Raw genomic sequence first — 13,940 nt, 5'->3', positions numbered from 1 at the left:
CTAGCTGCTCTTAAAGAAGACCGGGTTTGGCTCCCACAACCCACGTGTCAGTTCACAAGCACATATAACTCCAGTTCTAGGGGTCTTCCAGCGTCCAAGGACACCAGGCACCCATGTGATGCACACACGTACAGGTAAGCTCTCATATACAAAAGATAAGCATCCTTTAAAAATACTTCTATTATCTTTAAGTATGTCCAGGCATGTGTCTGTGCAGCCATGTACATTTGAGTGCCAATGCTCCAGGAGTCCGGAAGGGCATGACGGCTGGAAATTGCTGTTTAAGCGCAGTACACACTCCTAACCACTGAGCCATCTCTCCAGACCACAAACACATAAATATGTATTTAAAAATTATTCTTCATAGCACCATGATGGAGTAAGCCTGCAAGAGTGAGTTGAACCTGCTCCTTCTACTCTCATCTTGGACCCTGAGATGCTCTGCCAAACGCTATAGTCTCTGATAAGACCATCTGAAGACAGTAGGTAAAGAGTAATCACTATGAGCTTCTTTTTCTTTTTTGTTTTGTTTTTCAAGACAAGGTTTCTCTGTGTAGCCTTGGCTGTCCTGGACTCACTTTGTAGATTAGGGTGTCCTCAAACTCAGATATCTGCCTGCCTCTGCCTCCCAAGTGCTGAGATTACTGGTGTGCACCACTGTACCCAGCTATTATAAGCTTCTTTAAGGAGAACAAGGACTAAAATTGTAGATTTCATCACTAGGTGGCTGAGGGCGGCTCCGGACCCAGGCCCAGCCCAGTACCTTGAGGTTGCTTGTTGAGGAGCCCGGCAAAGCACTTGGCGGCGGCAGTGGACGAGAAGGGGCAGCTGTGGCCGCAACTCTGCTCCAAAAGCTCCCGCATGAGTCGGTTCAGCTGGGGGATTTCCACCTATAGAAAACCTGGCCATGTAATGGACCCAGAAGACACTTGAACTCCAAGAAGCAGTCAGTAGAAAGTGACATCAGAGTTCAGTATGGAAGAGAACGTATTTAAGAGGGGAAGCAAAAGGTAGTTTAGGCTGTGGCCAGCTCAGGCCAGAGGACCTCTGCATCCCAGGGTCTCAATGTGCTGACTTACATTTCGTGGCAGGGAGCAGACGAAAGCTGTAAGCAGTGCAACCAGCCGCCTCTGCCCAGAGGAGCCATCCTGTGATGAAAGAAGAGCTCCTTTGAGCCTGTCCTACTAGCAGTAGACATGTGTGTCCCTCAGCCCATCCCAGAATAGTCCTAAAATTAAGTCTGAAGGATGTGGACTTGAGGCTTACACCATCAGAGGCATCAGACTATTACCTGGAATGGCTGGAACTGGTCTGGAAAGCTGTTTTCAGGTAGAAAAGAGGTGTTGCCATCTAAGAAGAGGGGCACGATGCAGGTGACACTCCGGGCAGCTAGTCTGGAGACAGGGTACCAGGTGTTATCAGGGTGTGTGTCGGTGCCATGGTTAGTCACATATTCAACAAGTTAATTTGGCACAAAAATAGTTTCTGTTTTAGACCTTGATAGTACAGAAATGAACCAATACCAATCAATGTCTATCCTCTTACCATACCGTCTTGTAATTTCAATGCATTGTGTTTTGTTGTTGCTGTGGTTTTTTTAATGTTCATTAATGGAAGGGTGTAAGATCCCCTGCAACTGAAGTTACAGACAGTTGTGAGCTGCCATGTGGGAATTGAACCTGGATCCTTTGGAAGAGCAGCCAGTTAACTACTGAGCCATCTCTCTAGCCCCTCAACGCATAGTTTAAAAACAGTCCACTGGTGATCCCAGGACTGGAAAGATGGCTCAGTGGTTAAGAGCACTTGTTTTTGCAGAGAACCTGACTTTGGTTCCCAGAACCCACATATGCAGGCTAACAATAGTTTTAACTTAGTTCCAGCTGATACCTTCTTCTGTCTGCATAAGGCACTGCATCATGCATTCACATGGTGCACACATGTACATGCAGGCAAAACACCAATACACATGAAAGAATAAACCTACAAATCTCCCAAGAGCCAGGCTCGGTGGTGCACGCTTGTAATCCTAGTACTTGGGAGGAAGAGGCAGGCAGATGTCTGTGAGTTCATGGCCCATCTGATTTACAGAGCAAGTCCAGGACAGCCAAGGCTACACAGAGAAACCCTGCCTCGAAAAACTAAAAAAGCAAAACAACAACAACAACAATAAACCCTAAAAATATAAACCACCACACCACTACCACCACCAACAACAAAAACCCTATTAAGTCCAAGGCTTACCCAATAGTCTATGGTGTTTTTAAAAGTTCTTTCTTTTGTTTCATCAAACTTATAAAACAACTGCCTCCACACTTACATACAGGCGCAAAGGACAACTGGGAAAGCATTATCAGTGGCTTTTGCCTAAGAATGTTCTCTCCTTCCCTGGGGTGCAGGTCACTCAAGTTCATACTCACTCAGGGCTCAGGTGGGTGGTGGCAGTGCCGATGACAGAGGCCAAGGCAGCTAAGACCTCATCCTCCAACAGGACTTTTCTCAGATCTGATGATTCCTTTGCTGAAAAAACAAACAAACAAAACACCCACCTATACATGTACATCCACGCAACCACAAGGCCACTACTGTGGTTCAGAAACCCACATGTGGCTGGCAGTGGTGGTGCACACCTTTAGTCTCAGCACTTGGAAGGCAGAGGTAGGTGGATCTGAGTTCAAGGTCAGCTTGGTTTACAGAGCAAGTTCCTGGATAGTCGGGACTACACAGAGAAACCCTGTCTCCACGAAAAAAAATAAAAAATTAAAAAAAGCACCGCAAATTTGGGTCAAGGCTGCCTACAGTAACAGCCTTGTAAGGAGAACTGTGGACTTGAGGTCAAACCTGGGTTAAATAGTGAGACTAGTAAGTGAAAAGGAGAAAGGAATTCAAAGTAGTTTTTGTCCTTATAACAGGCTAACTCTGAAGCATTTGTACATGTTTTTATTATTTTTAAAATTATGTGTATATGTGTATTGTGTGTGCGTAAGTGGGGCAGTTACTGCACATGAGCGCGGGTGTCCTCAGAGTCCAGAAGAGAGTATGGGATCCCCTGGGGCTAGAGTGGAAGGTGAATGTGGGCCAGCACTGGGAATTGAGTACAGGTTCCCTGGAAAAGCGGCCAGCACCTCTAACTACTGAGCTACCCCTCCAGCCCCTAGCATTTCAGCCTCCCCCACACCCTGCTTTGGAGACAGGGTAACATCGTGTAGTACTAGCTAGCCTAGAACTTGCATTATAGACCAGGCTGGCCTCATACTCACAGAGACCCACTTACCTTTGCCTCTTGAGTGCTGGGATTAAAGGCGTGCACTGCCATCATGGTTTATTTATTTTTAGTTTTTAAACATAGGGTCTCACATAGCCCAGGCTACCCTTGAACTCCTGATCCTCCTAACTCCACTTTCCACTGGGATTATAGCAGTACTCCACCACACTTGGTGAAAGCCAGCAAGTCTACTGTATCCTGCAGAAATGCTGCATCTTAAACCTTAAAGGGAGGCAGAAGCTGCCCAGCTCTGACCCAGGGGCACAGGAGGAGGAACATTGTGCACTGTGCTTACGACAGGCAGCAGTGGCAAATGAGGCTGTCTAATGTGGACAGTCTTGATTGACACTGAAAGTAGAAAGTTGGTCTAATGAAAACATTTAAAGATGTGCTTATCTTCATAGCAACTATCATACAATGAGAACTGTTGTCTCACAGCACCGTTAGTCCTTACACAATGTATGTGATCTTATACACACACACACACACACACACATATCACACAAGATGCTTTATTCTGCACGTTATAGGTGAGGAAGGAACATTCAGACAAGGCATTTTATAAAGTTAGCAAGTGGAAGATGAGACCATACCTGACCTACTGGACTCCAAAGCTCAATCCTAATAAATTAACTGTATAGCAATTAAAATGTGCACTCCTTTGCCTGATGCTATTACCACTGGATTCTGGTCATTACTGTGAAATCCATACTTAACAGGATAACACGCAGTACATGAAATACCCAGGAGGTGGTGCTGTCCAGAGCTATTAGAAAGCCAACTTCGTAGAGGATGGAAACAAAAAATTACCTGGCATGGAAGCCTGCACAGCCAATGCAAACAGGCAGGGTACAGCTGTCTCATGGAAATACCAGTAGCTCTCAGGGTCCTGCTGGCATTTTTCTGCCACCTGCTGGAGACTCTGACAGACAGCAATAACTTCACTGGACTCTGTAATCACATTCCCTGTGTGGAGACAAATTCAGTATGCTCTGTAGGGTTTTCTCTAAAGCATTTTCAGGTATATTTTTTAAATTAAAAAATTGTATGTATGTATGTATGTATGTATGTATGTATGTATGTATTATGTACATACATATGTATGTATATGTAAGTCTGGGTGTTTTGCCTGTATACGTATGTCTGTGTACCACATGCATACTTAATGCATCAAGGCCCCTGTGACAGAGTGACAGGCATTTGAGAGGTGCCAGTAGGTACAGGGAATGCTACATACAACCCTCCCAGAGAACCCTGGTTCATGTATTGTAAGATGACTGTATATTTCTGATATTACTGCTTCCACCTCTGAGTGTTGGTTTACAGGCAGGTAAGATCACGTCCATTTGATGCAGTCCAGGGTTTGAGTCATACTAGTCAAGTGCTCTATGTACTCAGCTACCCGCAGCTCACAGTGCAACTGTCATACAACAGGACCTCTAGCCATAGAGCTGCAAAGACTGCACATGTGCAACCCTGGGAGAGCAGCGCATTCATTCTGAAGACAGAGAGACTTGCGGGGTGGTACTGAGATCCACAGCAGCCTTTCCTTTCTTTCATCCCCCTTTAAAAAAAAGTTTATTTATTTATTATACAGTGTTATGCCTGCATGTAATACCTGCATGCCAGAAATGGGCACCAGATCTCATTATAGATGGTCATGAGTAACCATGTGGTTGCTGGGAATTGACTCAGCACTTTTGGAAGAACAGTCAGTGCTCTTAACCTGTAAGCCATCTCTCCAGGAACCCCCTCCATTTTTTTTTTTTTTACACATTTTTACACATTTTTTACACATCATGTCCACAAGAAAGGAAAATATTTCATGTTTCAAATATTAGTTACCAGAGCCTGGAAAGGAAATGAAAGGGAGAACAGACACTGGGCACCACACTGGATTGGAAGAATAACTTCTGTGGGTGTGCACATGAAGGCTAAGAGTTGATGGCCATAGGTGTCCTTTTTTTTTTTTTTTTTTTTTTTTTTGGAGACAGGGTTTCTCTGTGTAATAGCCTTGGTTGTCCTGAACTCACTTTGCAAACCAGGCTGGCCTCGAACTCACAAAGATCTGGCTGCTTCTGCCTCCTGAGTGCTGGGATCATAGGCGTGCGCTACCACGCCCAGCAGTCATAGGTGTCTTTAATCATGCTCCACCCTATTTTTGAGACCTGGTCTCTCACTGAACCTTGAGCTTGCAGAAATAGCTAGAAGAGCTGACCAGGCAGCTCTGAGGATATAACTATGGATGACAAAGATCCTGAATATTACGAAATACCTAGTAGACATGATTCTGAAAACTCCCAAGATACAAGAAAGGAAGAAATGTGAGTTGATAGATACATTACTTTCTTTCTTCTGATGTATTTGTATTGAAAGGTACTGTACATCAACATACAAATATCTCTTTTTTAAAAGATTTTATTTATTGTATATGAGTACTCTATTCGCATGTACACCTGTATGCCAGAAGAGGGCATTGTATCACATTGTAGGTGGTTGTAAGCCACTATGTGGTTGCCGGGAATTGAACTCAGGACCTCTGGAAGAGCAGACAGCCCCCAAATATCTTTATAAATATATATCCACTTACTACATTAACATTACTATACATACTTTACTAGGTATTGGGGGTTTTTGTTTTTAGGTATTGTTTTTTAAAGAATTACCATGTCACTGCTATGTACAACTACAATTACAGGCCTAGCTCAGGGCTCCATTTAGCCCAGCCCCTTGATGAGTATTACTGGTAGTTACCTTTGTTTGCCTGACAGAGATGCTGCAGCAGCAGAGGCAGTGTCTCCTTGACAATGCTGGGGTGTGTTGAAACAGCCGACAAAGCTTGCAGACAGCGGAAATGCCGGGAATATTTGGTGGGACCAACCTCTCTAGCCACATCTGACTCCCCTGAAAGCAATCAGTGAGGTAAGTTTTCATTGTGTGATCATGTGAAGGAGACCCTTCTCAGAAAGCCTTGCTGGCAAGAACTAGGCCACAGATTAGCACATACCTTTATGCAGCTCCTCAGCAAGCTTGGGTAGCAAGTGGCTGCTGAAGGCCCCAGGATACAGAGTGGTCAGGGTTCCTGATGCCTCCAGTGCTGCCACCCTACTGGGGACACGGAAGAGCATCAGCTGATGCATCAGCTCGGCCCATCACTCTTCCCACTGCCCGAAAGCAGGAGGGTCCAGGATGTGCTAAAGAGCAAGACCCAATCCTACAACACTCAGTTGAACAGGTCTTTTTAAATTTTTGTTTGTTTGTATAGCTTGTGTAGCCCTAGCTGTTCTAGAACTCACTTATGTACACCAGGCTGAGCTCAAACTCACAGAGATCTGCCTGCCTCTGCCTCCTATGTGCTGGTTTTAAAGGGATGCACTATCACTGCCCGACTGGATAGGTTTTCCTAGTACCTAAAAGAGAGAGCAGCTCCACATCTGTCCAACCACTAACCACACAGCAAAAAACTTGGCCCTTGCTCCATCTGCTGCTGCTGATACAAAGGTAGGGAACAATTAACCAGGATACCTCAACTGCTTTAGATGCTTACCAACTCTGGGAATCTTCCTCCAGGAAGCTCAGTCGGTACAGGTGACCTACAGCCAACTCCAAGTCCCCAGAAGATAGTAGATCTGTGGTTAGAAAGAACACAAACTACATCTTTCCCTCCTTGCAGCCACCACCCTTCCAAGAAATCCTATCAGAAATTCACATCACCCAGTGCTGCAGTGATAACAGGGAAATCACTGTCTTCACTTATGACAGGTAAGGGAAGGAGGGATCAATACCAGTTCTCAGCTTTTCTCCTTTGAGATGTACCTGGCTGGGCACCCAAGACTGTGAGTGTCCGGATGCCAACAAGCTGAAGCTGGGTGCTGGGGTCTGTCAGAGCCATGAATACCAATGAGCACAGCTGGTCCTTGAAGCTACTCAGTGGCCTTTCATCTAAAAGAGACAGAGGCCATATCATAAGGGCTTACGCTGATTGTAGTGCTGCAGACAACGTTGGGCAGATTTTAAGAGCTGAAACCCACAGTGTTTCCAGAATGTGCACTGGAAAATGGCAATCCATTAAGTACGGTCTTGTGCTGCAACCTCTGAACAGGCCCACTCTCCTGGACTGCTCTGCCCTGCTACACTACCAGGCTATAGGGCCCAGGAGACCTCAACTGCAAAGTGATCTCACCTTTGTCTTCATAGCTCCATTTCTGCTGTAGCTTTAAGAAACCCAGGATCATTTCAAGGATTGTCCGCCGCTGGTTGCTCTGTAATATTTTAAAAGATTTCGGTTCTGATATAAGAGAAAACCCTGGCTCTATCTGGGCCCAATCACTCCAAGAAAGGACCCAGCACCCAGGTCCCGCCTGCCCCTTACCTGACTGTGCTGATGGAACTGTTCCAGCAGCAAGGGAAGCACACTGTTGGTGATGTGCTCACAGGCCCGGGCAGATGCACCTGCAGCAGCCTGCAACAGCTTGGCGCTAGGCCATACGAGTTTCATGTCTGGTTCACATAGATGGTGCCTGCAGTCTAGAGAGGCAGCCATCACAGACCTGGGGAGTAGGCTGAGTATCGCCTGACTCCCCTTAATCATAGAGGTTGGAGACGACACCTGGAATTGTTTGCTAGCAGTTACCATCTAATTGTCTCCTATACAAGTAGGGCTGCAGTCTCCAAACTACTGGGCACGTGGGAGCCACCCACAGAGGGCCACTAGTCCCAAAGGAATGCTAGCTCTAAGGTGCTCACTCCCCTGCTGGCTGCATGGTCCCATTACCCTGTAGAATGTTGCTGAGGAAGGAGTCCAGGAGGTCCTCAGCATCAGCCCTCAGCACCGAGCAAGACAGACACGCAGTCAGGGAGTGGAGGGCAGCCAGGCCCTCAGCCTCTACTCGCTCACTTGCCGTCTGGAACACCTGTCAGGGAGGGATCCCATGGCTACTGAGGTGAGCTTGAACCACCCACCCACTGTCTTTTTTCTTGGGGTGTGGAAGGATATGTCTTTGAGAATGTTTGGGGGCACAGCAATGAAAATTAAAACGCCAACTTAGTAGTACCTCCTTCATTAGTTAAATGTTCAACAAGTCTTTTGCCCACTAGAAGTGACACATTGTAAGAAACAGGTTACCAATGCTAAACAGAGGTTAGTGACCTTTAAGTCTCTTTCTCTCCCTTTGCATGCAGATGGTCCCAGAGCACCATGACCTATGCTCCTTGCCATGAGAGGACAAGAAGCAGGCGCTGTACAAAGGGGGTCATGACTATCATAAAGCAGTTCCCTCATAAGGAAACTGTCTCCTTTGCCATTCAACTGGAAGTCTATATCTATCCCTTTGCTTGTTCACTGAAAAGACCAACACAGCATCTTGACCCTGGGGGATAGGAAAAAGGACAGGGAGGGAACATGACTCCTCCTCGTGCCTGACACCTAAGAGCAGTGAATTTACCCAACTAACACTCACCTCTCTGCGGATAGAGGCCCAAAGGCTGGGGAGGAAGTCCTTAAGTTCCTTCTGTCCATACACAGCACAGCAGGCGTTCTGCCAGGAGAAGCGCAGGCATCAGCCAGCTCACACTCAAGGTGCTTGAGAATACGTGGGGCTAATGAGGTAAGCTCTCAGTGGAACCCTCTGAGGTGTCCTATCAGTCCGACCCAGGGCAGAGTAAAGCGCTCACCCCGACTCTTATGAAAGCACAGGCTGACAGGTAGCCCAGGGGAAGAGTGCTTACTGAGGATATATGAAGCTTTGGGTTCAGTTCCCAGCATTCAATCTCCCCTAAAACAAAGACTGGGATGGCAACGCACAGGTAATCTCATCACTTGGGAGGTGGAGGTAAAAAGATCAAGAAATCAAGGCCAGCTTGAGCTAATGGACCCTTTCTCAAAACCCAAAAAGGAACATCATGAGCATTGACAAGTTCTTGGTTACATAGAATAAGACAATGCAAATGTGACATGGTGCCCAGATCTATAAAATAAGCCCAGATCCTGGCCCATGGGGTTCATGAACTGACCTCCACTGGCCAAGCAACTGTACTTTAGTACTACTAACCTGTGTAAAGATAGCCAGATCCTACAAGGAGAAACACTCACCAGAGTTTGCAGAGAATCCAGCTTGGCACTTAAAATCTCAGAATCCACTTTCTCAATTAGCAGTGGCAGTAAGAACTGTGGAAAAGAAGGAAAAATTTAGGCTTGAGATAGTGTGTTAGCCATCAGAACTAATACCTAACAGACAGTGTTACATCAAGGAGTGAGACTCTGAGTTACATCTGTAAGCCAATTATCCAGTCACATTGTGGTGCCTGAGAAACAGGCACATTGTCAGAAAAGCTGGTGGATCTCAAGTATACAGAAGAGATTAGTTTTTTAGGGGATGAGATGGTGAAGTTTTCTATACTGAAAGTCTAAAAATATTTGGCAAATAAGACACTTGCAGGATACCAAACCCTAAAATGTGTAAGAGCATTCCTTCTTCTATTGCTTTTACATTAAAAAAAAAAAAATTTCATTTTAGCCAGGCATGGTGGTGCACTCAGGGAGGCAGAAGCAGGTGGATCTCTGTGAGTGTATTTTTGTGCATTGATGCTTTGTCTGCATCTATGTCTATGTGAGAGTGTCAAATCTTGGAGTTACCCATAGTTGTGAGCTGCCAAGTGGGTGCTAAGATTTGAACCTAGGTTCTCTGGAAGAGCAGTCAGTGCCCTTACCGCTGAGCCATCTCTTCAGCCACCATATTGCTCTTTCTTTAGAGCTTTCTCTGGGCAGAAACTATTACCTTAACTTAGACCAGACCCACCTCAGCAAAGCGTGGTGTAGAAGCCAGCACAGCACGAAGACTCAGGATGAGATCATCTCTCTGGATGCCATAGGGATCATTAGGTGGCTGAAAATGGAAAGGAATCATGGCTTTGTGTAATTTTAGGCCACCTTTGGACATAAATCTGAACCTGGCAAGCCTGCAGAGTAGGTGATACTTTGACCCAATCTAGTACAATCATACACCATGAGGCCCCAGCAAGAAGACATGCTCACTCTTAACATATTTTTGTCTTTTAGGTATGTATTTATTTTTCTGTTTGAGACAGGGTCTAAGTAGCCCCAGCTAATCTGTGCTTGAATGCTGGCATTAAAGGTGTACACTGGGTGGTGATACCCAGAAAGGCATTTATTTTTTGCAGTGCTAGAATTAAACTGAGGATTTTGTATACTTCAGGCAAACACTCTACCACTAAGCTACCTTCCTAGCCCCAGGTATATTACATTCCCCCTCCAACTTTATTTTGGTGTCTTTTTGTTTTTTTAAGATGTATTTATCTATTAAGTATACAATGTTTTGCCTGTATGTATGCCTGCAGGCCAGAAGAGGTCACCAGATCTCATTATAGATGGTTGTGAGCCATCATGTGGTTGCTGGGAACTCAGGACCTCTGGAAGAGTAGACAGTGTTCTTAACCTCTGAGCCATCTCTCAAGCTCTATTTTTGTGTTTTGAGATATAATTGCTATGTAGCCTCTCAAATGCTAGTATTAGTAATATGAGCTAAAACACTGAACCCAATCACACATTTTCTTTCTGATCTACTATTTTAACACTTAGAAATAAGCCCCATCATCTGTCAGTTGTACTGCTTCTCTGTATATACATTAAGATTAGTGTGTGTTTGTATGGCTTGTGATCCATTTTTTCAATATCTACATTAAGGGCACCTTTTTAATAAGATAAGATCTCGTGTAGCTCAGGCTACTTGGAGCAATTTAATGTAACCAGTGTGTCTACCTCTCAAGTGTTGGTGTTACAGGTATGCACCACCAAACCTGTTTAGTGCTAGAATCAAACCCAAGATTTTGGGCAAGCACTCTACCACTGAGTTACACTGCCAATTACGTTAAGAACATTTCCTGCCAAGGTTGGTGGCGCATACCTTTAATCCCAGCACTTGGGAGGTAGAGGCAGGAGGATCTCTGAGTTCAAAGCTAGCTTTGTCTAAAGAATGAGTCCAGGACAGCCAAGGTAAAACAGAGAAACCCTGTCTCAAGTAAACAGAATGAAAATAAAAATAAAACATTTTCAAATGGTATTACTTTTCTACAGCATCAGTTTTACTGTGTGACTAAGCCAGTTCATTTAAATAATTTCTCTTTGATGGACATTTCTATTTCTTTTCACTTGTATAAAAAGCAGCAACTATGACAGCATAAAAAGCATTGATAGTTGTTGTGTCAAACTAGCCGACTCAAAATATCAATCAGATTTTTCCTTTTCTCCTTTAGAAACTGCACCAAAATTACAGTAAAGGTTTTTTTTTCTTTTTAATTTTTAAAAAGCCATAAAGCTCAATGTTGAAGAGAACCAGGTAAGAGGTATTTGAAACAAAATTCTGTAACCTGGAAGGTAGATGGTAAGAAGAAAATGACTCAACACATCTAAGATGAAAGAACCCAGGTAGACCTGGGGGATAGCTCAGTGACCACCACTGCACAGCCCCTGGAAGGCTTTGGAAGAGGCAATTCTCAGGGAAGCTGGAATTGCATATGGGGCAGAGAAGCCATCTGAGAACCTCTCTTGTTTTCCTTAGTCAAAGCAGAGTCTTGAAGTTTAATTTTCAAGACTGGGTAACAAGGGTCTTTAGTTTTAGGGGCACAGTAGAGGGGCTCAGTGCTGCACCAGGAGGCCAAAGGGATATGAAACCAGTATTGATGGTCTTAGCCTTCTTCTGCTTGACACATCTCAGGTCTTTTTCTGGAAGAATAGCAAAATAGAAGCTCACACATAACTCCTTCACATGTGCTCAGGGCTTCCTGTCAAAAAACTATGAGGGGATAAAGAACATGAATATATATGTAGATACACATACACACAGAGAGTGGTGGTAGGATTAACGGGGCCAGTGCTGGCTCAGCAGGTAAGGGTCCTTGCTGCGAAAGTCTAGAGATCTGAGTTCAATCCTGAGAACCCATGTAAAAGTGGAAAAGATAACTGACTCCATAAAGTTGTCTTCTGATATCTACCTGTATCCCATGGCACATACGTCATGTGCTTCTCACTACACACACACTCTCAGAAGTAAGACCAGGGCCGGGCGTGGTGGCGTGGTGGTGCATGGCTTTTATCCCAGCACTGGGGAGGCCGAGGAAGTTGGATCACTGAGCGTTTGAGGCCAGCCTGTTCTGCAAAGTGAGTCTAGAATAGCCAAAGCTACAGAGAAACCGTGTTTTGAAAAACAAACAAACAAATGACCCCCCCCAAACAAAACAAAACAAAACAAAAAAGAAAGAAAGAAAAAAGTAAGACCAAAGAGAAGGTTCAGTTGGTAAAGGGCTGCCCCCAAGGCTGACAACCTGAGTTCAATCCCTGGGATCCACATGGCAGAAGGTGAGCCCCAACTCCTGCAAGTTGTTCTCTGACTCTACATGCACCATGCATTGTGTAGCGGTTTCCTCAGACGTTAAAGTCACTCATTTTGGAGAAACTTAAGACATAGGCTATAAATGGGGGAATATTTTAAGATAGGATGTTTACATGGAGATGAAACACTCCATCCTTTAGACAAGCTAATTAAGACAAGAAACAAGGCCGGGCCAGGTGGTGCACGTCTGTAATCCCATCTGTGAGTTTGAGGCAAGCCTGGTCTACAAAGCAAGTCCAGAACAAACACTCAAAATAGCTTGAAATTAGCTGGGTGTGGTGGTGCATGCCTTTAATCCTAGCACATAGGAGGCAGAGGCAGGTGAATTGCTGTGAGTTCAAGGCCATCCTGATCTACAAAGAGAGTTCCAGGGCAGCCAGGGCTACCCTGTCTCGTGAAGGGGGAAAAAAAAAACCAGAAAGAAAGAAAAAGAAGAAAAAAAAAAGGCTTGAAATTGATCAGGTTCAGGTTCACTAGATCTCTCCCTCCACAAGTATACACAGGCAGTAAAAAGTGTTGAGATAATCTCAGAGAAGCCAAGCAGTCTGGAAGAAACAGACCAGCTGAGCCGCCTGAAAGAGGCTCAGAGCAGCCGATACCTGGAAAGGACTCTGCAGCCTGATGGCCTGCACCAGGCCGTGAAGTGTGCACCAGGTTTTTTTGTGAATTGTCTTTGGTGATGCAGCAATCTTTGAGTAATTTCTGTTTCTGTAAGTAACCTTTCACTCATATTCCTATTAGAACCTCAATATAATTAACTGCGTCACCAATTCAGACTTCGGTAGTGTCCACACTTTGTTCTGTTGACAGTTCCCTATCTGGGCTAAGTAGACATTTGTTTACATTTCCAAGGAACAGTGCTTCAGTGTCTGAGTATTCACACAAATGAATGTAACGAATACAAAGATTTAAGGGCTAGAGAGAGATAGATCACCGGGCAAGACCACATAGTGATCTTACAAAACCACACCTGAGTTCAGTTTCTAGCTCCTGTGTCAGCTGTTCACAAGGACTTATAATTGCAGTCCCAAGGAACCTGATACACTCTTTTCGCATATGCAGGCACCTGCACACATGAGACATGGACTCACTTGGACACACACCATAAATATAAAAATCCTTTCAAAAATTTTTAAGGTAACATTATTTTTAAAAAACATATGTAGCCATAAATAAAAACAGAATGCTATAAAGCAAAGAGAAATCAATGATGATAAATAACAACAAGGAAAACTCTCCTAGGAGTGACATAAAGAGTATGTCAAAAGATG

The 13,940-nt window shown here is 44.6% G+C and overlaps 1 protein-coding gene across 3 annotated transcripts in view; it reads right to left on the bottom strand.

Moving 5' to 3' along the window:
• MMS19 (MMS19 homolog, cytosolic iron-sulfur assembly component) overlaps positions 1 to 13,940 on the bottom strand; it is a 36,335-nt gene that overhangs the window by 4,374 nt on the left and 18,021 nt on the right. For 2 of the 3 annotated variants that reach the window (XM_084749418.1, XM_084749420.1), the window contains 15 exons: positions 10,060 to 10,146; positions 9,354 to 9,428; positions 8,722 to 8,799; positions 8,037 to 8,175; positions 7,635 to 7,789; positions 7,446 to 7,524; positions 7,079 to 7,204; positions 6,810 to 6,891; positions 6,270 to 6,370; positions 6,017 to 6,166; positions 4,073 to 4,228; positions 2,418 to 2,517; positions 1,292 to 1,394; positions 1,080 to 1,148; positions 764 to 890 (listed from right to left, as the gene is read on the bottom strand). In XM_084749418.1, the coding sequence (XP_084605544.1) occupies positions 764 to 890; positions 1,080 to 1,148; positions 1,292 to 1,394; positions 2,418 to 2,517; positions 4,073 to 4,228; positions 6,017 to 6,166; positions 6,270 to 6,370; positions 6,810 to 6,891; positions 7,079 to 7,204; positions 7,446 to 7,524; positions 7,635 to 7,789; positions 8,037 to 8,175; positions 8,722 to 8,799; positions 9,354 to 9,428; positions 10,060 to 10,146 (1,627 nt within the window). The remainder of the gene's footprint in view (positions 1 to 763; positions 891 to 1,079; positions 1,149 to 1,291; positions 1,395 to 2,417; positions 2,518 to 4,072; positions 4,229 to 6,016; positions 6,167 to 6,269; positions 6,371 to 6,809; positions 6,892 to 7,078; positions 7,205 to 7,445; positions 7,525 to 7,634; positions 7,790 to 8,036; positions 8,176 to 8,721; positions 8,800 to 9,353; positions 9,429 to 10,059; positions 10,147 to 13,940) is intronic. The other variant, XM_084749419.1, reaches the window with a different exon arrangement.

Source organism: Acomys minous, assembly GCF_964271855.1.
Source record: "Acomys minous genome assembly, chromosome: 2".
NCBI classification, from domain to species: Eukaryota; Metazoa; Chordata; class Mammalia; order Rodentia; family Muridae; genus Acomys; species Acomys minous.
This window is presented reverse-complemented; position numbering and strand designations above follow the sequence as displayed.